At 37.5% G+C, this 26,589-nt stretch overlaps 1 protein-coding gene across 1 annotated transcript; it reads left to right on the top strand.

Annotated features, from left to right (window-relative positions):
* The first annotated feature begins 1,825 nt into the window (after nt 1–1,825).
* Nucleotides 1,826–26,274, top strand: LOC108775526 (uncharacterized). The gene is made up of 3 exons (XM_018541913.1): nt 1,826–2,109; nt 22,865–23,170; nt 24,446–26,274. The coding sequence occupies exons 1-3, from the start codon at nt 1,981–1,983 to the stop codon at nt 24,866–24,868; spliced, it is 858 nt and encodes a 285-aa protein (XP_018397415.1). The 5' UTR covers nt 1,826–1,980; the 3' UTR covers nt 24,869–26,274.
* The last annotated feature ends 315 nt before the right edge of the window (nt 26,275–26,589 follow it).

Below are 26,589 nucleotides of genomic sequence, written 5' to 3'. Positions count from 1 at the left end.
GATTTTTGCGTCGTGCGACGACACGCCGGGCTAATCAGCCGGTGGATCAGCACCCGCAATACACACACATACGGTGCAGTGTCTGGTGGCGTGGTGGACGTGTCGCGTGGGAGCGAGACGAGGAGAGAAACAAAGTGCAAGCGAGAAAGAGAGTGTACGGGGTGGTGAGACTCGACTGGCTCTCCTCGTCGTACGGGGAGACGAGACGAGACGCGACGCGGCACGACGCTTCGTGAGAAGAGGAGCGAGGGGAGGAGGAGGAGGTAAATGCGGCCACTGCGCCGCCGACGGCGGTGGTGGCGGCGGCGGCGGCGGCGGCGGCGGCGATGGTGGTGGTGGTGGCGGTGGACGCAGCGATGGTGTGGTGGGAGTCGAAGGGGAAACGCTCTGTGGCTTCGGAGTAAATGGAGGGGTGTTAGAGGGGTACGAGGAAGGGCGAGACGTAGTCGACGGTGCTGCGGCCTGACAGACACCGAACGCGCGTTCAGTCTGCCGCTGAACCTGGAATGCGTCGGGTGTTGTGTCGACGAGCGTCGCCGTCGCCGTCGCCGTCGCCGTCGCGACATGAAGGAGATTGTCCTCTGATCGCTCCGATTCCTAGTCGCGATCGCGCGCGGAGGCGACGCTGAACACCGAAGGACACACGTCCTTCTCTCTTTCGTTCCGTCCGGATTCGCGTCGGAGTTTGAAGTGACACGCACCCCGGCGACTTTCGCAACGACGCGCATTGACGTTTCTCATCTGCCGAGCTCGACTATAGAGAGAACTCGACGGGAACTCGGCCAACGGCATAGCCTGTCCCTCTCGCCGCTTATCCCTCGCCGGATCTCTCTCCGTCCTCGCTACTCCGACTTGCTCCCCGCTTCCCCCTCGTATACCGCGTGAATCCCCTCTGCTTTTCCGACCGTGAGACAAATTCATCAGAGGGTGGAGATCCCTCTGATATGCGAGACGGTGGATCTCGGGGGTGATAAATCGACGGTCGCATCTGATGGGAAGATCGAGAAATCACCGCGGGCCGGGGTGGACGCGCAACGGCGACGCGATCGCGCGAGATGATTTCGGGGGAGTCAAGGTCGAAGCCGTCTAGACTGCTGCTGCCGGCTATATATCTCGACGTCATTCAACGTCTGCGAGACGGCGCGCGCGCACGCCAGCCGACTTTCCGATAATACTGACTGAACGAGAGTGCACACCAAGCGAGCGAGACTCGCGCGTCTCTCTCTTCCTCTCTCTCCCGGAAATCTCTGGGAATCTCTACGAGGGAATCTCGCTGCAGCGAGGCGACAGGGGACGGTCTGCCGGAGGGGGAGAGAGAGAGAGAGAGAGAGAGAGAGAGAGAGAGAGAGAGATGAGAGAGAGAGAGAGAGAGAGAGAGAGAGAGAGAGAGAGAGAGAGAGAGAGAAACTTCCTCCTCTTCCTCCCCTCCTCTTGCAGCGATATACGGTGGCAGGGAAGGGGATAACACGACGGCGGAGTCGCGCTGCTGCTCCCATTAGACGCAGGCCGTTAAACGACCGTAACGCTTATGGTCAAGTGGGATCGCTGACGGAGCGTGGAGCACCGGATACAATCGAATTAAGTGGGAACGGGGTCGCTTCCTCCTAACGGGCCCCGCCGATCGATCGTCGTCGTCGTCGTCGTCGTCGTCGTCGGTGGATCAAGCTATGGGAGTACCGAGTGCTCCACGGCAGTGTTAATTGTCGCGATATCAGTCAAATGTCGAGTCTTCGTGTACTCCATCCTCCAACCGAAACGGTGCTCCGTTGTGAAGAATAATAGTATCGGTGTGGTTTGTCGTGACGACGACGACGACAAGGGCGAGAAGAACTGTTCGTGGAAATCACGGTGGGCGAAAGTGTGTTGCCAGTTGTTGTGTGGTGCGTTTATGTCAACTCGTCGAGACCGGCCGACGTCGACGGTCACGAGTGGTTGTTTCCGACGGCACGCCGACGACAACCTGGCGGTTCCTCCGTTCAAATGAAGCTGAGGCGTCGCTACATGCAGACGCTCGGCGTCTCCGTGAAACAGCTGCGCAGGAAATTACTCGAGCTGGGCGCGCGAATCCTCCACGTCCAGGGGTCGAAACCGCGCGACATGGCACTAGTGGTACGTGTGTGTGTGTGTGTGTGTGTGTGTCAAGAATGTGTGCTGTCTCTTATTTATTCTCCTCCGTCGATGCATCCTCGTTCGTCGCGTCGATTTAACTTCGCACGTGCGACGATGCAACGATCGTGGAAAAATGTCACGTCGCCGTGGAAGATATTTTAAAGGAGGCCACGTATAGTCTTTGCGTTATTCGTGGAATTGTAAATTTCACTTTCACGCATTGTCAAAGGTTTTTTTTATGTAGAAATCAAAATCGATATAATGAATACATTCTACATCAGGAGATGCGAATGACACAGTGGAATACGAATCGTTACGTTCTTGTTGTTTGTTAACGATAAAGATGAAATAGATCACTTGTGTCTCTTGTTGGAAAGCATTTGATATCTGTGAATTAAAAATTCGGTGGACCGTTATAAATGGTGTATATGTTTATCTATGATATTTATATTAGTAGAATATAAGATGTCTTTCTCTCTGTGAACATCTATCTGAAATATCTTTTGCTTGTATATGTCCGAAAATTGGATTCGGTCTTTCCTCAGCTTTTCTCAGAATTTATTCGCGCTTTTTCAATCTCCATTATTAAACATCCTGTTAATCAAGTCTCAAATGAAATTTCCGTTCAAGTGAAACTAATTTAAAGTTAACCAGAGACAAGTTCCTGCTCATCCGTTTAGTAGACACTTGAAACTTAATTTTATGAAAACTGTTCAATTTCCAATGTAAATATCTTCAATAAAATCAAACTGGTAGGATCGATTGAATAAGCTGTCATTAAAATTTCAGATGGTTATGTTGGAGTGCTCTATATATCGTACAACGTTTTCGCGTCCATCACTAACTTAAGCAGATATTAACGAGAAAATACAATATAAGTCGAGCAATTGAAATGTCTTCAATCCGTCTGTTATCGATGCGCGGCTACTTTATTTTCTAAAAACGAACCGATGCATATTGACGACCGGCCGCGAATAATTAATTCCGTGATTTTAGGCGAAAGTATATTAGGCGAGATTTTATTTCACCTGACAGCCCCGATACATGTACACAGTAGCGAAAATGAATTACGACGGACGTACGATGCGCCACGTCGGTGAAAGTGTTTTATGTGACTAGTATGTGAAAAAAAAAATCAATTCCGCCGAGGTAACCCTCGGTGTGCTGCACCTTGCACAGGTGATTTACATACGTAGCATGAAGGGGTAATCGGTAGGACCCGGTGCGCATTCGACATAGTTTTGAATTTCAAAGCTGGTGAAATTTAATAATGCGGTTTTCCTGCAGTTTTTCGGTAGATTTCAGACTTTATGATAAGATTTTTGACTCTTATAAAAATTCTGCTGTTACTTTTTTATTATGTATAATCTTAATAGTTCACAAATCTTCATACGCTTCTTCTCTGATATCTTTCAGTCTTATTAATATTTAATAGCATTTTAATATTTAATATATTAACGTTTATTATACAGAATTAGCGAATCTCTTCTTTTAAATGTTATAATCAGTTTATCAATTACATTTTTTTATGTTTACATTTCTCTTATCTCTACAAAGCAAAGATATATATAGGTATAGCTCTTAAATATAAAAGTCTAAAAATAGATGACCTTATTTTTTATATAAGAATAGATTTTAAAGTTTAATGAAAATAAAATTTGGAGAAACAGAAAAGGGGAAACACAGTGTATAACAGCTTTATTTAGATTGTTTACGATTTTCTTGTTTAAATAATAGTAAATAGCGAATAATACAATATATACAATTTTACCATATATAAATGCAGATGAGAATTCTTTATATTTTGAAGAACTAAGTAGTACTAGGTGTCCGGACGGTATCTGGAACACCGAGACCTATTCCGTCGTTTCCCTCTTTCTCCCTGCTTGGGAGGACGAGTGGAGCGAGTGTCGCGACGACGATGAAGATCAGAGAGACGAAACGGGGGTGGAAAGGCGCGCTCGGGAACGCTCGCGTCGAACTCGGAGCGAGAGGTGGTATAATAAAAGAAGCGGGGAACGCGAAAGAGGCCGTTACACTGTCTGCCTTGTATGTTTCTTCCGTCTGGCCCAGAATGCGAGGCAGGCTTTCACTGCAGTTTTCTCGTCTGGGTCGGCAGCTCCGTTCCCCCGCGTCGTTCTCTCTCTCTCTCTCTCTCTCTCTTTTTCTTGCACACCAGTGGAAGTAGCCTCTCTTTTCTGTCGCCTACTACGAAAGAAACAGCGAGCGAACGTGCACGTCGGTCGATACCTTCACGTGGCATTTTTAAATGTCATCAGCCTGCAATTTCCGAGGTCGATCTCGCGAGCACGAGTCTCGAAGATGGCAGCCGTTCATTAGTAGGTTCTGTGTGACACGCTGACCTTTAACTTTCAGAGAGAAATCCTTTCAGAGAAAAAGAGAGAAGGTACCGTAAAATTAAAAAAATCTTTTAAGTTTCATGAATTTTCTTTTAAATGTGGTCACATGAACTGCTCCATAATATCAAAAGCTTGTTATAAAATTTATAGCATTTAAAATTAACTGGGAGAAACGAGGCCGTCCATTTACGCTTGACGCTTACATCGCCGAAATACTTAATATTTTATGTTAGATCTTCATCATTCGATGAGAAGCGCTCGAATTATATTTAATTCATAATTAGATTTTTTGTAAAGAATAATTTAATTCAATTAGCTTTATGAAATATTAAAGTAAATCTAGGATGATTTTGACCATTAATTGTGTAAAAAAAGCTACATAAAATTGTTAGAGAATGTACTGAATACTCTTAAATTTCTTTAAGTGGATTAATTAAAAACAGTGAAAAATATTGCAAATTATTGAGATGATATATTTTATTATAATATTGTTTTTGATGTGACGATATAAAAATATTAAATTATGTCCGTGAATATTTTCTTATATTTTCCTTGTATGTCGCAATTTTTTCCTCTGCGTATAAAAAAGACAATATATTCTGGATCTAGATTCTGTGTATGTATACTGCCTAGATCTAGTATTGCTTCAACACGAACAAATTGAAAAGTGTTCCGTTCTGTCGAAGATCATAAAATGGTTTTAAAGACGTATCGTTTTATGAACCTTCTTTTCAACTAGGACTCCGTTTATCCATGACTCTACGATAGTGATAAAAACGTCAACTCCGTTGTAGTGTCCTCGACTTCGCTTTACGCGATAAGCAAGTCGTAAATATATTACGCGAATTCGATTTATTATCGCATACACAAGAAAAGTTCAACAAATGTGTACACTGTACGTTTATCAAAGTATAGAAACTATAAATAGATTTTTCTTACGATCGTAGAATTAGTTTTTTAACAAAATTGCTCTTCCTCTCTTTTTTTAAGACAAATTTTTTTTCGGTAATAATTCGTTACAATAATAAATGTCGTGTATTAAAAATAATAATGCAAACATCTTTTTATTTTGCTTTACATCACATTTTAATTATAAAATACATTTAATTTGTAAAAATAATTATTAGTATTAAGAAACGACGTAAGTATATTTAAAATTGTATTGTATCTGTATATTTTTAATGTCGAGAGATACGTTCTGCGAATCGCAAATATACAAGATTGCATTTATAACGTGAAAAAATATCGTACGCTGAAACTGTCGGGGCTTTCTCCGTTCTTCAGAAAAAACTTTTCGGTAGAGATTCGTTTAGCGGTTTAGCTGAATCTAACGGTTGCTCTAATCGCACTCGTTAGTATAGCGAACACGGCACGCTCGTTAACATGCGTTGGCTCGTAAAGCACGGCACGCTGCGCGCATAATTCTTGGCTATATATGCAAGTACTAGCGCATATTTAACCACTAACATATAAGACTGTACAATACGGGAATATCTTTTATACTCATGAATATAATTTAGTTTGCAAATAACTGAAATTGTAAATAATGGATAAAATTGGATTTATTATTTATACCTTCTTAAATAATACTCTCTAATTTTTTGCAATTAACGAGTCATCAGTTAAATGTGCAAACAACTGCAGATACATTCATAAAGAAAAATACATACTTAAAGAAGAAATTGAATACCTTGAATTTATTGTAGAATTACTTATTAAAGTTATCGTAGACTGAATTATTATCGTTAATTTTATAACATTTTGCTGTATTACTTTAATTAATATAACTCGAACAAAACTTATTATGTAATAGAATTTAGTGTCTAATATTTATATTTTACGGAATTAATACACACAAAGTATTGATCGCAACGTATCATCTTTTAAACGATATAGATAGATAAAATTTTTTAATATTCTGGAGCGAGTCTTCTAAGTCCCTAACAGTATATAAGAAAAGAAAAAAAAAAAATAAAAAGCAGCGATAAATACAAAGAAAATGAAAAAATAATATGAAGAAAATAAAAAAGAAAACGGATAAAAAGCAGCAATGTTACAAAAAACATGAGAAAATAATATGTAAATAAAATAATAATAAAGGAAAAAATAAAGTGTGCAGGGTTTGTCTCAGATCAGCAACAGTGGGTTTCTTGTAAGCAGAGTAAACAAGTAAGAATGCGGAGAATGTAATATCTCCTGCTTTATTTTTACACTTTTAGATAGATTTCTCCGAAGAGAAACCCCATGTGTCAGGTCATCATCCTGAAAAAAACGCCACGCTAGCACGTAGCCGCCCACGTATAATGGGCAAATATTAGCTCGAGTCGAAAATTAGGTCGATGGTTGACAGTATTCTTTTTTTGTCTTTTTTGTTTTCTTTTTTTTTTTTTATTTGATTGAACCGTCTGGACGCGTGGGAAACGAGCAGCGAACGAACGTTTACACAAGTGTGTCTCGTACGAGGATGATTCGCTCGATCACATCTCATATATTGTATATCGAAGATATGATATTGAAGCATCTAAATCCCGTCGAGCCTGGTAAAATAAATATCTGAACAGCAGGCGCGAGCTCTCTTCTCTTCGTTTTTCTGTCTGACACGCGATATGTTATTTTATCCTCGTTTTATCTGAATGTAGGGAGATACTAATATAACAATAAATACGAGTGCATGGCGAATAATTTTAATTGCCAAATGTTACGTAATCCTATACAACTTTGCATATATTATTATTATTAACAGTTTCCATAATCGTTGGAAGAATGTTTATTTAAATATATATGTATACTAAGAGAAAACTTGATACAAATTTTTTTCAATACTACCTTAACATTTACTTATAACACAAATATTTACTTAATAAAAAATGATAAGTTAAATCAAATTAATGTGATTCCTGTATCCAATAAATAAATATTTATATTTAGTACATATATTGTTAATATACTTTTAAAATTAAAATTTAGTACATTTTTTAGTGTAAAAAGATATACAGGAATGATTTGTATGGACACCGCTGCATTTTGCAAGTCCTGTCGATTATTTTCATGCGTTTAAGCGCGCAGCCCGGTGTTTGTAGAATTGCAAAAAGTGCGTGTTAATTCGAAAAAAATTTCATTTGTCGGACGATTACGTTTCACAGTATTTAATTAATTCACGAGTACTGAAAAAAATCTGGCAATACGTTGGAATCTGTTATTTGCGCTCGAGTGCAGTTACTTCACTTCCAAATTCAAAACTCTACACCCGTTGAAAATATCATAATACATGTAGCGTTTTCGACGACTGTGGCGGGTTTTAAACCGACCTGGGTTGAATTAATGCTTTGCTATTGGTTGACGTTACATTGGTTGCTCTACGAATAGTAGTTAATAATCCAGCTCGTGGATTGGTTCAAAACTCGTTATAGTCAAAAACGCAAATAGTATATGATCATCAAACGAAACATGTTCTGAGGAAATTTAATTTTATAATTATAGATATATTTAAAATTTGTTCTCAAACGATAAGACAATAATTCTTTCGTGCATTTTCTATGGAAAAAATTATTTGAGATAATAATAACAACAATGCAAATTAAGACTCGAAATAAAAGAAGCAGTATTTTATGAAATGTAAAAGAATTCACATTACAAAATAGACTTGATAAAATAGATCAGAAGATTCTCATGCATTTTTGAGGCCGTGAGATTAGTATTGCACAGAGCTAGCATTTAATCCACTACGTTTATTCTGCCAAGAGTAAAGGTACTCGTTTAACGAATGTCGCAAATAATCATGACGTTTTACGGCAATCACGCTGCCGACGACGGAAGGTTTGCGCATGCACGTATCTGCCAAGGATCTCAAGGATCTCTTGTGAAAGAGAAAAATCCGTCATGACGCATGAGAAACTCGTCCTAGGGGGAACAAACACTTTAGCATTGCGAGCTATTCAATTTTTTAAAACCAATCACTACATAATACTCTTCTACTCACGTCACCAGAATGTCGAATTTCAACGAAGATCTTGAAGACATCTTGACTGATTGTGCAAATACCAGATACACGTTCTTCTAATCAAATTGTACATGTATATAAAAATAGAATTTTTTTAAAATCGCCTGTGTGGTATGTCAATACCTATATGATGCTTGAAATATAACCTTCAAAATAATTTGAAAAATCAGATCTTGATTTTTATGAATTAGATTTTTATTTAAGACTCCATTAGAGGATCCTAAATTTTATTACTTACACATAGAAAAAGTAGTTTTGTTAAACTTGAGCTATAAATAATTTTATTAGATTTTTAAAATAATATGCTGGACGCGCGTTCAAGTATTAATAAGCAATACTGCCAAAAATTTTAACATTGTAACAATTTGAATGTGCTACATAAGTATTTTGATAATTCAGCAAATTCTTTTTAGATTTGTGTGTGTGTGTGTGTGTGTGTGTGTGCAGCTAGTTGAATTTTTTAATAGATATACTTTAGCAAAACAGTTCTTTCCGAGTAAATTATATTTTATAATAAATTTTAATTTCATATTTTTGCTAGGTAATATTCTCAAAATAAAATGACCAATTTAACTGTTTTTGTGTTATTTTATTTTCATAATTTTCAAGATTTCTTCGATACACTCTACAACTATGATCAATTATCAGAGGACTTTTACGTAGTAAAAATTTGCTTAAAAATTCCCGCTTTTACAAAATTCCGTATAAGATGATAAAACATCGCGTTAGCTGATGTGGCTGTTGCGTAAAAACGTTAATGTCTCGGAATATCTCGCGCGTATCCGCAAATCGGGTCCTGTTCCTCACGCATCAACCACTCAGGGCAAGGTAGGCGGTGCGTTGCATAAAAAAAAAATATTCTCAGCCTAGAATGGATGTATTCGCGCCTCCGTGTGCGAAACCCGTCTATAAAGTTACATAGAAAGAGTACACGCGCTTCCGTGCGCGCGCGATGGCGCGACGGCGCGGCGGCATAAAGCGTAACGGCGGGATAATTTTCCCGGCCGTAAAGCGACGCTTCGCCGGGCGATGGTGCAACTTACGGCGAAAAGTGGAAGCGGGAAAGTATAGGAAGGTTACATGTCCGCGTTGAATTATTCTACGGTAAACGGCCGCGCGAGAAAGAAAACGGCGCGGCGGAGCGACTCATGCGTCACAGCTCCGCGATCTTCACCTGTTCATTTTCTAACTTAGCGAACTGCATTAGAATGAAATTGCGGGCAGTTCTTAAAAGAAACTAAAGGGAAGACTTCTTACACATCCGGTAATTCAATTTAATCGCGCGAGCGATACATAAAAGGACTAAAAGGTTTCCCTCTTTCTTAAGAATTTTTTTTAATATGAAAGTGTAGAAAGTTCAATGGAATTAGGAAAAGGCACTCACCGCATCAGTATTAACAGTTAAAAAAAGTGGTTCACACACTTGTAAAAGTGAGAAAAAGATATTTTCCACTTGTAAATAAAATGATTTCCTTTTCTTTTTCTCTTTTTCAATTGATTACACGAAACATTCTTTTTAGCATTGGACAGTTTATTTACTAATCGCCAAGCATCGAAGTTAACAATGAATTGAGAATAACAGCTCTCTCGCGCAGGAAACAATCGCGATTACCGCGTTGAAACGCGTCGGAGGCCACTTATCGCGGTCTAAAAAGCACAGCGTGACGCCGTAAAACATTTTAAAGGACATGTCGCAACGGCCGTGTCTAGACGGGTCGCCGACGCTATTATCCGGGTCTCGTTAATGCTTATCTCTGCCAAACGGGAAGCGTCTACGCAACGGCGCGGCGGCGGCTGGCGGATTGTGTGCTCTCGCGCGCGTACATACGCGCCGTGCACGCGTACTTTTATCCTACCTACGCGAGCGCGCGGATTGCGACACGTTCTTGCTCTTTTCTACCTCTCTCGTTTCAGCCTATTGACCTCCGGACACGCGTAATTAATCCCCTATAGACGTGCACACGTCGTCGATTACACACGCGACGTTCACCGGTGCGACGCGACAGGACGATGTTAGCGAAGGGACGCTAATGTGTCCGGAGTGTTCAGATCGCGCGCGACACGCTACTGCCATTCGACAATTTCTAATTCTTGAAATTCTCAAACAACCATCCTGTTACCTCTCATTATTCTCCCATAACTTTCCGGTCGCGTGCGTGTTCTGCGAGACACGCTGCTGTCGGACCAACATGAATATCATTCGTAGAACTGCATAGCTTGCTATTTTATTTCCTTATCTCACGTAACTTACATACTGCGATCTTTTGTATTCTTTAATTATAGAAAATATATATTTTACATATATAATTTATAATTTTATTTTTCTTACATTATATAAATATATTGTAAATTATTATTAAATGGTTCTTTTAAATGATAGTGATATATTACATTAATTCTGTCGTTTTTTTTACATATATGGTATAATTTCGAAAGGACCTTCGAGAGAATGTAACAATTGTGATTTATATTCTTTCTACGAAATCGCATCACGAACACAAGAGACTGATTCAACATTAATTTAATTAGACGCTTTATCCATTTACTCCCTTTGACACTTTGTATTTGAAATTACTAACGAGAACGAAACTGCGCGAATAACAGATGACAGAGCGATCGCGTAACGAATATGCGACGTAACTTGTGCAGCTTTCCGTAATACAAACATAACGGGAGTTAGTCACTTCATAAATATGGCAATGTCAGAGCCACGGACTAGCGTGATGCAAATTGGGAAATTCACAGAAGGTCTGATGCATACGCGTGGAATTGTTTCTCTTCGCGTTCGCGTATCATTTGGCGCGCTGGCAACGTACCGCAAATGAAACCGTTAGATCGTCAAGTTCTGCACGAGAAATACCTGCATATTCATATCCTCGAAGTGAAATATCTGAGGCTATATACTCGATTTTTGTATAATAATTTTTTATAATAAAATACGGAACGATAGTAGATATAAAAGATTAAAATCATTGTTAAATTTCATAGGAATATAAAGGAATTTATAAGATATATTTTCGCACATTGTTCGGTTGGGGATTGCACTAAATAAATTTTATAGGTATTCCACAGAAGAATTAATCAGGAAAATCGATCATGGGTATTATAAGAAACGGCTTGCCGATCAATGGAGAATGGGGAATGATGTGAAATACGTCTATAAAAGCGCACAATCTGAATAGTTCATTGTTTAAAACATTGAAAATCGTTGCGCGACTGTAGATAATTTTCCCACGATCGAACACTCTTTGCGAGGTCAACGCGAGCTCTCGGCGCAATGTACCGAGCTTTATTATGCTCGCTCGCAATGCAGAACGTCAAGCGGTTTGATTTACAATCACTCTATATCGAAGGCAAGGTATTGTATAAAATACGATTCGCCTCGTCGACCGATGGCGAAACGTTTGCGCTAAAAAGGAAATGAAAAAATATTCCAGGGATAAACTACTGAAAAATTTATAATTACGTAATGTATAGAGATATTAAGTAGCAGCAATAACTTTATGGCAGTTGTTATTGCTATATTTAGTTATTTCACAATGATTTTATACGATTTTTATATGATGCATGTACCTATACACATACAATACAGTGATAGGCTAGATTTTAAATCGAACGATTTTACAATTTTAATAAACAACCAATTTTATTTCATCTGATTAATTGTTAAACAGGGAACGTGTTACAAAACTTTATTTTGGTTAACACATTTTTTATATATCGCATTCAGAATAGATGAAATCAATTTTTCATTACGCGTGCACGTAATATGCCCTATACTTCAACGCTTTTCTCTAATCCCACTCTTTTGCGCAAAAACGTTTCGGTATAGGCACATTACGACGAGCACTTGTAATGAAAAATTCTATGTGTAGCGAGTGGGGGCATATTTGTTTATAGGTCGGCACGGCTCCCGCGCTATAAACAACTATCCCCCACTGTTACACAATGTACTATAACGAGATTGTTGTCTCATGGCACTAATTGTAAGGAAAAAGGTTGTTTGCCTTCTGTAACATCAACATCACATTTTCAGAATTTTGATTAATTGTTAAAGAATTCAAAAATCTCCCTGATATAACAAGAGTTTTGGTAATTAAGATGCAAAAATGCTGCACATTTTTCTTGCATAAAAACTTCTTGCAATTTTTTTATTTTTATTAAAATCGATTTATAAATTGTACTTTCCGATATATAAAGCATTAGAGTTCTCGACGTTTTATTACTTTTTATTTTCTAAAGAGAGCTTCTTTTTTTCTTCTTTAAAAAAATCGCAATATATTCTTTCTAAATCAAGAAGCGATTTCAAATATTTCAATAACACACGTTGCTCTAAAAGACATAATAAGATATTTTAATTCCTTTTTGCATTTTTTCCTTCAAAATACTCAATTTTGGATTGTTAAATTTATGATTTTTTGCGTGGATACGTTTTCTATATGGAGTCGTGGGTATTTGAATTTCTTATAGCTCATTGGACTTTAATATTATATATTTGTTCGACATTGGTTTGCCGTCACTCCGTATCGTCGGCATGACTTTTTTTGTCTCGGAGATTTTTCTCGATCCGAGGAGTGATACTTATTCCGAAGCAGTCGAAACAATCCGGCCCCTTATCACTGGCGTTCCCCTCATCTCCGCGAACCCATTCTCAATTCCCTTTCCTCGTGTTCACATTCATGCGAGTAGCCGTTTTTATTTGCAGATCACAAACGGAGACGGTGCGATTCTTACTTTGTCGCTCTTATATTTTCCCCCTAAGTCTCCCTTGCTCAGCGCACCGCGAATCGAAGATATATTGTTTCTTTAATACATTTCGTTTGCGCATTGAACAAAGAATTGATCCGTTCTGTTATCGAAATCGAGACATGCACAAAACACATCTTATTGCTAACAAACTTAGATTACGTCATAACGTACAAAAGATACAAAAAGTAATTAAATAATTTTTATTTTTATACCATCCAGTACTATACTATTAGAATCACTCCTTACTGAATTCGAAAAGAGATGCATCGCGATGTTTTGCAGAAAGAAAAGTGTCTTTATGTTAAAATTGAACATTGTAAAACTGAAAATTTTATGTAACACGTAATCTTTTAATACATTATGTAACATGCAATTCTTCTTAAGAATTTGAAAAAAATTATTACATACATTTTTTAATTAGAATTTAAGTTTAAGGATATTTGTTCAAAAAAGTTTCCAAGAAGAAACGTCGAATTAATATAATATTATTACGTCAAATTAATATTATTTTCTGAATGTCTAAAAAATTAAACTCACATCTGTCAAATAAATTAATATTTTTTAAATTATGCTGTAATTTATTTTTGCGCTGTAAAAAAATACGACGTAACTGTCCGGATGTCTCGAAAAGAATAGAGATTTATGTATTTAACAAACGAGTCATTGATCATCGACCTTTAGACTGCTGCAAAAAATCGATAGCATTTAACTCTTTCTATATAAAAACTCTCCAGACGAGATGACCCCAAAAGCCGTCCAGTCAGACTTCATAATAAATTCCAAGAATACACCTAATAAAATATATACATGTCTTTTCCTCCCTCCTTCCCTCCCTCTTTCTCTCTTTTGTAATAGTTAAATTTAGGAAACGTATATGGGCTACGAGTGCTGTTAGCGAAAGTTATTTACGGTCGTACGATTCGTTGAGCCATTCTCACCGATAATATCGCGAATTTTTGCTCGCGATTCAACAGAAAATAAGTATATAAAACACGAGGAGATGCGAATGCATATGCAGTTTTAATAAAAGCTGTGATATTTCTTTGCTCTTTAAGTATTCACGCAACGATAAGTTGTAATCATAATCTATGAAGCATGTATGACTTCAGTTTTAATCAAGCAAAAGTTCCTCCATTTTTAACTTTTATATGTAATTGCTAGAACTATAAAGTATTTAGATATCATTTATATATAATTGCATTAGTGCTATGCGATCTGTTTGTAATCGGATCGATTTTATCTTTTTGATAAGAAAAGACTAATTCACAGCGTGAGTATGAATTTCTTGAAATTCGAGCAATTTTTTTTCGTAGAAAATTGGCGAGCATATTCGTAATAGACGCAACATGACATCGATGCGACGCGCGTCGGCGGAACCGATTTGTCTCGTGACCTTGAGCGAGATAACAATAATTTGAGATAACAATAATTGGCAGCGCGATTACATTCGCATCGCAGACAAAGTACTACCGCTGCGCAACAGATTAGAGCCGCGCCTCTAATGGCACTAGTCTGCATTGCGGAAATCTAATCTAATCCTTCAACCATAAATGCCACTCGTTTATAACAGTATGTGCCGAGAGCCACGATCTTCAACTGTAATCTAATGATATCGATCTGTTTCTTATACGTTAATAATTTTAAAAAGGAGAAGACTCTCAACTTGTCATAAGAAAGATTAATACTTTAAATCTTTCTCCGATTATAATAAAATATTAAAGACTAATAATTAACTAATGAATTGTAAAATATTTAATCTTTAGAACGAGATTTAAAATATATAATAGAATTTATCTTAAAAAGTTATAAAATTAAGTTATAACATAAGAATAAAATAAACGTGAAATAAAACTGATCATTATTAGTAATTTTTATATATAAAAGAATTAAAAATATAAATAAATATATTCGTATATTAAAAAATTCCTATTTTATGCAAGTGAATACTATTTAACGTTAGATATTATGAATGTCAAGTACAAACGCGTTCCGTAAAATTAATCTTCCTAAGTTTGATGTGAAATATATTTTCTCGTTACGAGAGACGTTCGGAAACCGACGTTTCGCGGACTGAAAGGATTTCTTTTTTTAGATTTAAAACGACCTTTATGCGCGAAGGTGTTAGCAGGTGCTGCGAAAGTATAGTCGCAGCGCTTTACAGCGAGTGCATGATGTATCCCCGGTGCATTGCCCTCATGCAGGGTAGCACGTTCTCCTCGATCGATACGTTTTACCAAACGGCGACGACGACGACGACGACGATGACGAAGAAGACGAAACGACAACGAGAACGTTGAAAAGCATTTGCGAATCAGCAATTCCTAAGATGTTGTAGTTTTTCAAGCACTGATTAAATCACATGAAATTTGACAGTCGGAAAATTTTATTTCTTGCATTATTAAAGTATGTGCGCAGTAAAATGTTATAGTATTTTAAACGATATTAATATTCGAAAAATATATATCACTAAAAAATTATATTTCTAATTCGTATACGGAAAAAAAGATTTATTAAAACAACTATAAAAACTTCATTATTTCAGCAAACCTATAGTCATAATACGAGTATATGCAGACAATCATTTTCTATGTTAAAATAGCAAAATTGTACAACTGAATAAAATTATATAATAGATAATCGTATTTTTGTTGTAACAGCATGGTAAATTTGATTAGACAGCAAAGATAACTTTCTATAAAAATCGATACAATACATAAACAAAAATTTTTAACAAAATATGTTATCTAAGATGGCGTAATTTTTGCTTCTGTAAGGAAGAAAACTCGTTACATTAGCAATTTTCATTGTAGTAAAAGTTAGCTGAATTAGCATACTGATGATTGCCTATATAGCGATACAATTTCTTTATTAAATTATCAAATCTTTTTAGTTATACGTTAAACTTGTGCAACATAACTATTGCTTTGCTGAATCATCTAATCTATTTTTTATAAATATTCAAATTTAGAATTATTTGAAATAATGCAGATTTTCTTGCTAAAAAAAATACTTAATAATTTATAAATACACATGTAAATAATCATTTGATCGTTTGAAGTGGGTGTCGCAAATGATGCGGGGTAAACAAGAATAAATGTAATCATGCCGAATCGGATTTGTACGATGCAATCGTGACAGGGGCAGGTAGTAAGAAGACTTACGAGCAGCATTCCAGCTTGTTATCGTCGGATCAGTATCGCCGGCAAGAATCGTAAAAGAGATGTCTGCGCGATGCGCGAATTGATTGCGATATAACGCCAGCGGAAGCTCTTTCGAAAGGAAAGCAGTTTCGTGACATGCCTCAATTTTACCTCTCGATATTTTAGCTCTCAGAAAAAGATTGATACGACAAATAATGACATATGTATCTCACGTAAAGGTATTTTGGGTAATTTCTTTTTTAACGGTAAAGCGTAGGAATTGGAAATTCAAAGATATACGTATATCTCCTGAATTGATATGTATTTGCATATATTATTAGAAAGTCATTTCTTATTTTTATTTTAAGCGTATTTAATAAATCTTATATATTGCATTTTCGCTTACTAAAGCATCACAAGGTGATGAGATGCATATGCACTTCGCCTTAACATCAATATTTGCAACAGACGCAAGATTAAAACGACGACGAAGAGATTGCGTAATCTAAAAGACACACACGGCAGCGACGTCAAAAATTATACGCGCTTTATCGGAGAGGCGCGATTGGTTTGACGTATATTTTAATCGTTGTGTTTGTTCAGCATGAGCTCCGAAGCGCGACATTGATCGAACTGTGTGTACGTAGCATCGCAAATATTATGCTTTTTTCGCAAATACCTTCTGGAAAAAATTATTTTCGGTAGATTGTCTCCGGTAGAAAACATTCACGATAAAATCCTGCGGAAGAAGAGAGAATAAAAAAGTTTTGTGCATATATATTTTTACGTTTATATTCCGCAAATAGTTTTTTCCTTGAAAGTATTTTTTTCCGAAGACTTTCAGGAAAAAAAATACGCGGATATGTTTCTTTTCTTAAATTGGTCACACGATATGATCCCCGTTAATCGGCAAAATAAAAGTTATTTATAATTATCGGCCAATCGGGAGACAGCAGATGCTCACAAACGCTTTTAATTTCGATATTTGCGATTATTGCTTCGTTATCTCAGCGGCGAAAATAAACGACAGTGCTGCGGTTCGTCGATCGCATAACTGGTGTCGTGGAATTCGAGCGAAGTTCATCCACGAAGCGCTTCTCGAAATACCAGCTTTGTCGTCGTCGGATGACTTTGACGTCCCGGGAGAAGGTAGCTCAAGAGAGATGCAGTTCCTCGAGGCGTATAATAATCGCGAGCGGACGATCGATGCGGTGAAGTTTACCCTTTTCTGAAACTGCAATTTCAATCGAGCCGCGGCAACGAGGAGGACGAGGACAACGACGATGACGGTAGTGTCACGTTTCGAGCGAGCGAGCGCAGCGCGGTATCGAGCGAGCTGTGCAACTGCGACAGCGACTGGCTGTTTTATGGTCCACCGAGGTGCTGGCGTGGTTCGGGGAGCCATAAAGTTCGTTACAACATCACCGTCCGCGAGCTTTTGCGAGCCGCTATGGCATTTCAAGCACCAGCATCAACCCCAGCGAACTTCGTCCCTTCGCCGCGTTCGCCGGTAATTCTATCTCCGATCGATCGATCGAGCAACTCGTCACTCTTTCATCCATTCTCGTTCGTGTATCCGGGTTGCTCTCACTACTTGCTCAGGTCACCGTTGTCTCGCTTGAAAAATTCAATTGTCACACGATACAGTATGAAAGCATAAAACATATAACAATATGTTATATAGGTATGAAACGAAGAATAATGTGCAAGAAATAAAGGCAATTTCTATTTAATGCTTTAAGTCATTTAACTTATAGGTGAGTCTATTTATTAGGAGAGATCTAATTTTTTTGAAAATTGTTTCTGTATGACTTACAGAATTTCTTGAGATGCGGAAAATGCTTTACTTTTGAAATTATTTTCATCATAGATTGTGGAATTCAATTGTAGAATTATGTATCGAAATTAACATTTGCAGTAGTAATGAACTATATTTGATTGAGATTTGGATGTAACTCTCATGTTACATCGTGACGACTGCGATATAATTTGATACGCGATATAACTGTAATTAAATGATCCATCAACTCTGTCAGTTGAACTACTAAAATTCAATCACGAATGGCATGGAAAGAGATGAAAGGAATCATATATGTACCAAATATAACTTATTCCTATATTCAGCACATATAAATTCCTTTTACTCGAAGAATGACATTGGTTCTCGTTTTAAAATATGCTCGGACAGATTTCTCCTTCCCGTTTTTCTTCGTAAAATTGTTATCCTCAAAATTTTTATTCATTTAATCTCGTCAAGAAAATTTTCGATTCTGTAGAAATAATGAAGAAATTCATCTTTCTTATGAGTTTCTTGTTTAGAAAATGCAAATTAAAAAATATGCCTAATTATTTTAGTGTTGGATATATTATCCTCTATAAAGAATACATCTACCAATATAATATTTAGAATTTTACAAACAAATAAAGATCAAGTATACGTGTAGAGAACGAACAAAATATGTAAATTCAAAACTTTATTAACATATAATAAAAATGTATTAATACTAAATACATTAGATAAGATATATTACATTTAATTTATTACGTACGAATATCCACATGAATGTTACGTGAAAAATGAAAATGCAAATACGAAAATGGTGAGACGATAGCATGACTACTGTTTTTAATATCTTTATACCAGATAACTTAAAAAAAAAAAAAAAAAAACGAAAGAAAAAAGTTAAAAAAAAATTATCTAAAATTCCATTTAAAAAGCAATAAGGATATAAATGTGGTAAGCAATTATTATAATTATTTTCGAATTTATGAATAAAATATCAACTTGCACAAAACGTGTATTTCATGATAGCATTACAAGAACATAAAAGCACTTGATATGATGGAGCAATTTTGAAAATATCCGCATATTTCTGTGATCGAAGGGCTTTCCCGTACATCTGTATTACATTGGTAACGAGCAAAAGTGATGTTATATTGCAAGTCGATCGATACGAATGGTACGCGAGCGAGCATTCATCCCTCTGTGTGTCAGTCGCTCCTGTCGTTGCTGTCTCCGCCGCACACCCTCGCTCTGTTGTCGCAGCAACAGCCGTCGCCGCCGCCGCCGCTGCTGCATCCCTCTTCCGCTTTCCCTTTCGACGGCCTCGGACGAGCGCGAGAACGCGAACGGAGGGGTGCTGAAAACCCCTTTAAAGCTTTAACGCGACCGACCGACCGACCGACCCATCAGTCGTTAACACGCGCACGTGCCAGCAAATGTTCGCGAGAAACTTCTGTGTTGGCTCTTGCTCGTTAAACCGCTATCAAATTGTCATAAAACTCATATTGATAGAAACGTTCTTAACTTCGGTCCGGAGCTGCGGTCGAGGATCTTTGCATTTGGAAGCAAAATCAATGAAATAAACAATTTATCTCCAAAATTCCCTATCTTTTTATTATCACAAAAAAATATGTACAATTATATTTTTATTCATATTCTCTAAAACTTTTAAGATGAAAGATTGAAAATTCAGCCACTCTTTTTGAAGACTAACTCAATTTTCATGACATTCTTTGGAGTGAGATTTTACTCTAAAACTCTAAACAATTTAGAGAGTGTGCAATATATATTACATGTAATTGTGAACATATTATTCTAATTGACTTATTAATCACGATTTTCTAGTCTTTTACTACACACAATTTCCATATTTCAATATAACATATACTGCCAGTAACTGAAAATCTATAATTCACGTATAGATTTTTAATCCTAGCAGTATATATCGAAACATGATCAGTAATCGTTCGTATCCTAAATTAATTTTCATTACTTTTACATCAAATATATAAAAATTACTAAGGGATTCTTATACATGAACATATTTTACCATTTTTAGAAAATATTTATAAAGTTGTGTATTTAGAAGAGGAAGAGGACAGTAATGTCATTAATAATGACTCATTATATTCTATATTTCACCTATTAATTAAATTTAATAATCGAAATAAAAGCTTTTGTAGAGTAAATTCTATTAAAATTAATTTTTAATTAAAAAAAAAACATTGCGTAGTATGTTTGGAAACATATTTGTTTTTTTATTTCATAAAAAAGAGAAAAACACATAATACAGCAAAATATTAGGCATAAATCATCATATTAATATATGTATCGAAAATGCAAAATATCTATAAATTTGATCATAAACATCGTGGTATTGTGGTATTTCGGGATACGCGACGGTAGCTTTCACGGTCGTCACAGCACACTCGATCGATCTATTTCGATCCATGGCCAATTGGACGGATGTGCGAACCAAAGACACAACGCGGAACGAAAAGGAAAGCGCGCGAGTCGCGAGTGCGTTTGCACGCGACCTCGTTCTTTTGCCGTGCTCGTCGGCACTTGAAAAGCTCGTACGACCTTCTCCGTTTTACTTCTCGAGGTGTGCACGAACCACGCCATCCTGTGGTACCGCCAACTGTCACGACGTGACGTTTCTCAGCCCGCCTCTTACGAGCGTCCCGTACACGTGCGTGCGTGCGTGAGCAGATGTTTTAAACCGGATTCACGAAGGGAACGAGCGAAGAAATTTTTGCTGGAAAGAGAAAACGATTGAGTTCGACTAATCGAGGTTTATCTGAGACACAATTATCTGAATTATACAGAATCTGAGATTATATTGCAGAATTTAGAATCGCGCAGGTGATAAGAAAATGATAGATAATTAGTTGAAATTGTAGTTAACTCTAAATAACTTTTATGTCCATTTCTACCAATGTAGATCAATTTTCATCTTGATTTAACTTACTTTTTACCTTCTAGTTCTAAGAATTAAAATTAATTTATATTGATAAAAATGGATCTTAGAGGAATCTAGTAAAAGATTGTCAAAGTTACTTGCATATTTCATGAATTCTTGACTGTTGGCGTTATGAACTTCATAGCGCTTGGTTCAAGATTAATTTATTTTTACAAATCAATATACTGCACTCGTATTATATATTACTTGAAACCAATTTCGCGAAAAATATCTTTCTCTATTTTTCTTTCCAATAAAGTGTTTTTATCTTTCAATGCACATTTATTTTATGTATGTATTGATAATTTTTGTTTAAAGCGATACGTGCGCATTTCGTAATGGCAACGAATCACGAATCAAAGTATTTCGTGTATACGTTCGATTGTATGAATAATCAACATCACAGAGGAATTAATCCTGCGGATATAATGATATGATTTATATGCAATTATTTACATGAACCGAGTGCAACCGCGCGGCGCAACACCAATATCTATATCCACGTATGACGAGCGCTCTTCTGATCGAATAGTCGAGCAATTTCATTTTCTGTACTAATTTATTCATGACCATACAGTGGAGGGCTCTCGATCGCAACCCTTTTTCTCGGTGGCAGATAAGAGCAGTCACCACATGTTTATATTTTGTGCGTCAGAATCAAATAAAATTTGGAGCTTTTTCTTTGATCTCTAAACATTTGTGTTGAAATAATCGAGAATGCATATAGATGTTTGATGAAAAAGGATTTTTCCCCAACCTAATATTAATATTTCCAAATATTGATATTTAAAAAAAAAAGGTCTATAGTCGATAATTGCAAGCACTTATTGATACTTTTGTACCGTTATCGATGCAATTGTATCTCATCAGATATAACTACACACACCGAATACTATTTCAAGTCGAAAACACAATTGAAAAGCACAGGCAATAAAAACAGCTGAAACAATAATCGATTTTAAAACCTATCAGAAACCGTGTATTCTGTTTATTTCAGCTTATTTCTATAGCTGTGTTTTTCAATTGTGTCTTATGTTTTAATTTTTCATTTGTTACGTTTTCATATTATTGCTAGAAAATATAGTTATATCATTGGTACTCTAGTTTTGATCAATATTTGATCATCAAGTTATCTATTGATATAAATCCAAAAATATTGAACATATTTAAATTGCATTAAAAGAGATGCTTTCCCTCCTCTAGTCTTTTATAGATCTTTTCCTCACATAAAGGAGAATACACGAAGAAAGGAATTTTCGCTGAAAATTAGAGAAAACGATTAAATTCGACTCTAATTTAGAAGTTTATCGGAGACACAATTATCAGAATTGTACAAAATTTGAAATTATATTACTAAATTTAAGAAATGTCTCACGATTTGTTAAATTGCACATCATTATTAAACGATTTCCAAGGACAATAACATTCAACTACTATAACGCTTTTTATTATCAAATATAAATCGTTCTTTTTGTTATCTTTTTGTTTTGTGTAGATAACAATATTAACAATTTCACGATATTTACGCGTGATAATCTGTCTGTTCGCACTTGCAATTTTGTGCACTAAGCATGTTTGCTTTCTCTTTCTTCAACGCCCGAGAGTATACATATGTATATATTTATCTTATTTTATAAATATACATATAATACACATTTTTAGGAATTTCAAGCAACGCGAATAACAGACCTATCGAAATTACAAATATCGCATTATTCTGCGCTTTTTTCAAACGTTTAAATACGAACGTCGATTTTGCAGATGCTGTCGGTGAGCCAAGGAATGGAGGTCGGCAGCAGCGGACGAGGTGCATCGGCGGAAGATGACCCAACCGCTGGTGCGGTCAGCGGTGGAGTCGGTGGCGGCGGCGGTGGCGATGGCGACGATACCAGAAGACGTCGAGATATACAAGCGGTGATGATCGCCGCGGCGAGGGATCGCGCGATCCGCACGGAGAGTGTCCGGCATGATCTTGCTCTCAATCTACCGCCGAGACTCGAGCTCCCGGACGGCGAGGAGCACCCGTACGGGGCGCACCCGGATCTTCACCTTCGCAACCCAGAACAGGTAAGAGAAAAGCGCAGAGAGTTGCAGCAAGATTCGACGAATGCCGATTCCCGAGGATTTAAATCGCGTCGAACAGGGGGTCTATTCTTGAATCTACAATATATTGCACACGAAAATCTATAATATACGTAACATGTAATATACTATAGAATTTTTATTTGTGATATATTTATCTAAAAAAATATCACACAAACGAAAGATAATTATTATATTAATTTATATAATTATAAATTAGATAAATAATTCCCCAGATCTCTTTCTCTTTGTTTTGATCTTTTTTCTATTTCTTTTTTTTTAAATATATTTTTTCTGTTTTGTCATATATTATTTTTTCTTTCTTTCTTTGTATTTATTGATGCATTCTGTTTGATTTCTTTGTTCTTATAATTTGAGGACTCGACATAGAACGTTAATAAACGTTATTTATCTTCTCTCTCTTCTCTCTCTTTTCAGTGTTTCTGTTTGCAACTGGTTTCTTCGGAATTCGTATTTACTATTATTAGCGATAGAACATCACTCAAAAGAAAAAAAATTTAATATTATTGACAAACTTTTAATATTATTATTCTGAAAAAACAAATATATTTTTAAAATCGCGATTAATAATTTGATTGTCAGAGATCCTCGCTTTTATCATAATATAATGCTGTAAGATTATATTTACAATATGTCGACATATGTGTTTGCTGTACATTGCCTCCGACCGGGAGAATGACCGAAAAAATATATTTATTTATTCGTTTCCTGTCCCTCCGCGAATTCTCAGGTTCAAGTACTCATTATGCCTCGTCATCATTACGCAAATAAGAATATTAAACTTCAAACCGCTTGAAATACTTAAAGCAATCGCAATCACCGTAACTGTAATACAGTTTTACAGTCTAGAAATTATAGTCTAATAAAGATATAAGAAACAGGAGAGTAAAAAATAGTTTAATCGCTTAAAATTGTGGCCATTTAATTTTAAATTATAAATCTGACATTCAAAAAATCTATGTATGGTATCTCTTGATATTACGAATGAAAATGAATAAATTTCTTGATTCTCGTACGAAAATTAATTCCTTATGAGTGAATAAATGTATCGGTATATCACAATTTTATTAAGTAAATCTTGCATTCATGCATTCGATATAATCGATGTAGGTATTGTCGAATTTTGATATACGAAAACCTAAACTCAATTATCTTGAATTTTTAAAGACTTTACTTACGAATGTTCTATCATTTTTTGTTCTTTGTATGCCTGACTATAACGAATTTTTTTGTTTCTAGGAGAGCGAAATTTATCAGAAATGCGTGCGAGCGCCGCCGAATCGCACTGTGTTCGATAGCGAGAGTCCGCCGCCTTATCGGACGCCAAGTAGCAGCCAGCATCTCCACCCGGGATTGCTCGATGTGCCTGGCGACCGGGTGACGCGGAGTCAGAGTCCCAGCAGCAGCAATTTATTGTTGAATACCGCACGCTCGATGTTCAAGATGTTCCCGAGCCATACGACGCCATCGTCGACGTCGATGCCGGTCAACAAACCGCCCTTTTCCAGTTATTCCGAGTCCAGTAGTAACGTGAGCAGTAATCTGAGCAGTAGCAATCTGTCCAACATCACCGTGGTGCCCTGCGAAACCGACGAAAGCCGGCAAGAGCAGCAGCAACAGCAACAGCAACCCCAGCAGCAGCAATTCCATCAGAAGGTCTGATCCGCGGCGTCCTCCTTCCTTGACGCCGTTGTCGTCATTGTCGCAGCTGCATCGTCCGACCTCGAGAATGAACGATGGTTCTCAAGATCGTTCTGCGCGACTGCAACGACAACAACGACGCCTTTCAAGACTGACTCACGGGAGAAGCTTCAACATAGGATAAATTCCATTGGTCATGTTCCATCGTGTTCAACAACGTGTATTACATATACGCGAGAGAATATAATATCCTCCCGACCGGTGGTATCCTCGTTGAATCATTCTTCCGGCGTTCTTCTATAATGAGAGAGAGAGAGAGAGAAAGAGAGAGAGAGAGAAAGAGAGAGAAAGAGAGAGAGAAAGAAAGAGAGAGAGAAAGGGTCGTCCGTTCGTGGCCTAAAGGAGGATCGGCGGAAATGTAAAAAAAGCCGGCTCCTGGTAATGACTGAAAAGTCAAATCAGTCATCAAGACTGCGCTCAATCGCCGTGCGTTGGTTCGCGCCTGTCCTCTTTTTTTTTCGACCAGGAGAATCGATGCGCCGTCGCCGCCGCCGTTGTTGACGCGTCTCATTGTGCAATTCCACACGCGGCCAGTGTCTAGCCTAGATCTCAGATTATTTCAAAGCGGTAGCATGAGGATTGTGATTGCGTCGGACGTGAAGAGAATGGAAAGCGAGTAGAATGGACGGAGCGATCGAAGCTCGGCGTGGAAAATAGCGTTACCAACGCGCGACGTGAAGTGATGGCCTACCCTGGAACGAGGGACTTCCTATCCGGGGGAATTAGACGGCGAAAAGCTTCACTTCGAAGAGAAACGGATGCGAGGTTCGTGACTCGCACGATACCAATTCCACAACGAAGCAGAATCGCCGGTCACCCTCTTCCAGCTCTCGATCGGAGGCTCGATCGTCGGACATCGCGGAAGTTTGTTCATCGCGACGAAGACTTAGTAAATTATTTATTATCGATATAACATTTTATTCGCGACGGGCGGCTGCTGCGCGACGGCTGGACGGGGCAAGTGTGGTTTCACGCGATAGTGGTTGTGGAAAAAAAAAAAAGAAAAAACGGACGAACGGGACACGAGTTGTATGAGCGAATTCGTTCGGTTGCGTGAGTGCGAGACCAGACGTGCGTATGAGTATAAATGCAAGCGCGCGTGTGCGGAACGAGTAGAACGAAAGACGCGCAAGAGGCGCAGCTAATTGCAGGGTCGAGAGGGGAAAAAGAAGGAAAAAAAAAGACAAAGAGCGGGACCCGCGCGCGCGCGCTCGCGCGTGTTTGTGTATGCATGTGAGGAGTTGCGTAGGGGAATAATGTAGTGCCAAGAGTGAAAACGGGAACTCTGTACATATTAGGCTAGGTAGTTCAATATCAATATACTTATTACGACTAAAAAAACGATATGCTACATACCGATTTAAAAGTAAAACATCAAACATACATTACAAACACGCATACCATTAAAAACACGAGATGGCCGGCCGTACGAAACTGTAATGGGACGCGCACACACCTCCGACAAATGTACCATATATTGTCCTGGCAAAAGTCAAAGTTGAATATGTTCTACCTCGAATGCTATATGTACTTGAAGCAATTAATAATGTTGAATCTTTTCCGGCGAAATTAGAAATAATTTTAAGGAAAATTCATCGATCTCTTTATTATAAAGATTATGTGTTCGTAATTATATGTTCAAATATAATCATAAGTAGCAAATCAATATACTGATACATTTA

Source organism: Cyphomyrmex costatus, unplaced genomic scaffold, assembly GCF_001594065.2.
Source record: "Cyphomyrmex costatus isolate MS0001 unplaced genomic scaffold, Ccosl1.0 scaffold30, whole genome shotgun sequence".
Classification (NCBI taxonomy): domain Eukaryota; kingdom Metazoa; phylum Arthropoda; class Insecta; order Hymenoptera; family Formicidae; genus Cyphomyrmex; species Cyphomyrmex costatus.
The sequence above is the reverse complement of the archived record's forward strand: the minus strand, read 5'-3'. Positions and strand labels throughout refer to the sequence as shown.

Excerpts from the sequence above, each read along its gene's own strand:
- LOC108775526 (XM_018541913.1), top strand. The coding sequence starts at position 1,981 with ATGAAGCTGAGGCGTCGCTACATGCAGACGCTCGGCGTCTCCGTGAAA. Across the intron at positions 2,110-22,864 it reads CGCGCGACATGGCACTAGTG|ATGCTGTCGGTGAGCCAAGG; the intron begins GTACGTGTGTGT and ends TCGATTTTGCAG. Across the intron at positions 23,171-24,445 it reads ACCTTCGCAACCCAGAACAG|GAGAGCGAAATTTATCAGAA; the intron begins GTAAGAGAAAAG and ends TTTTGTTTCTAG.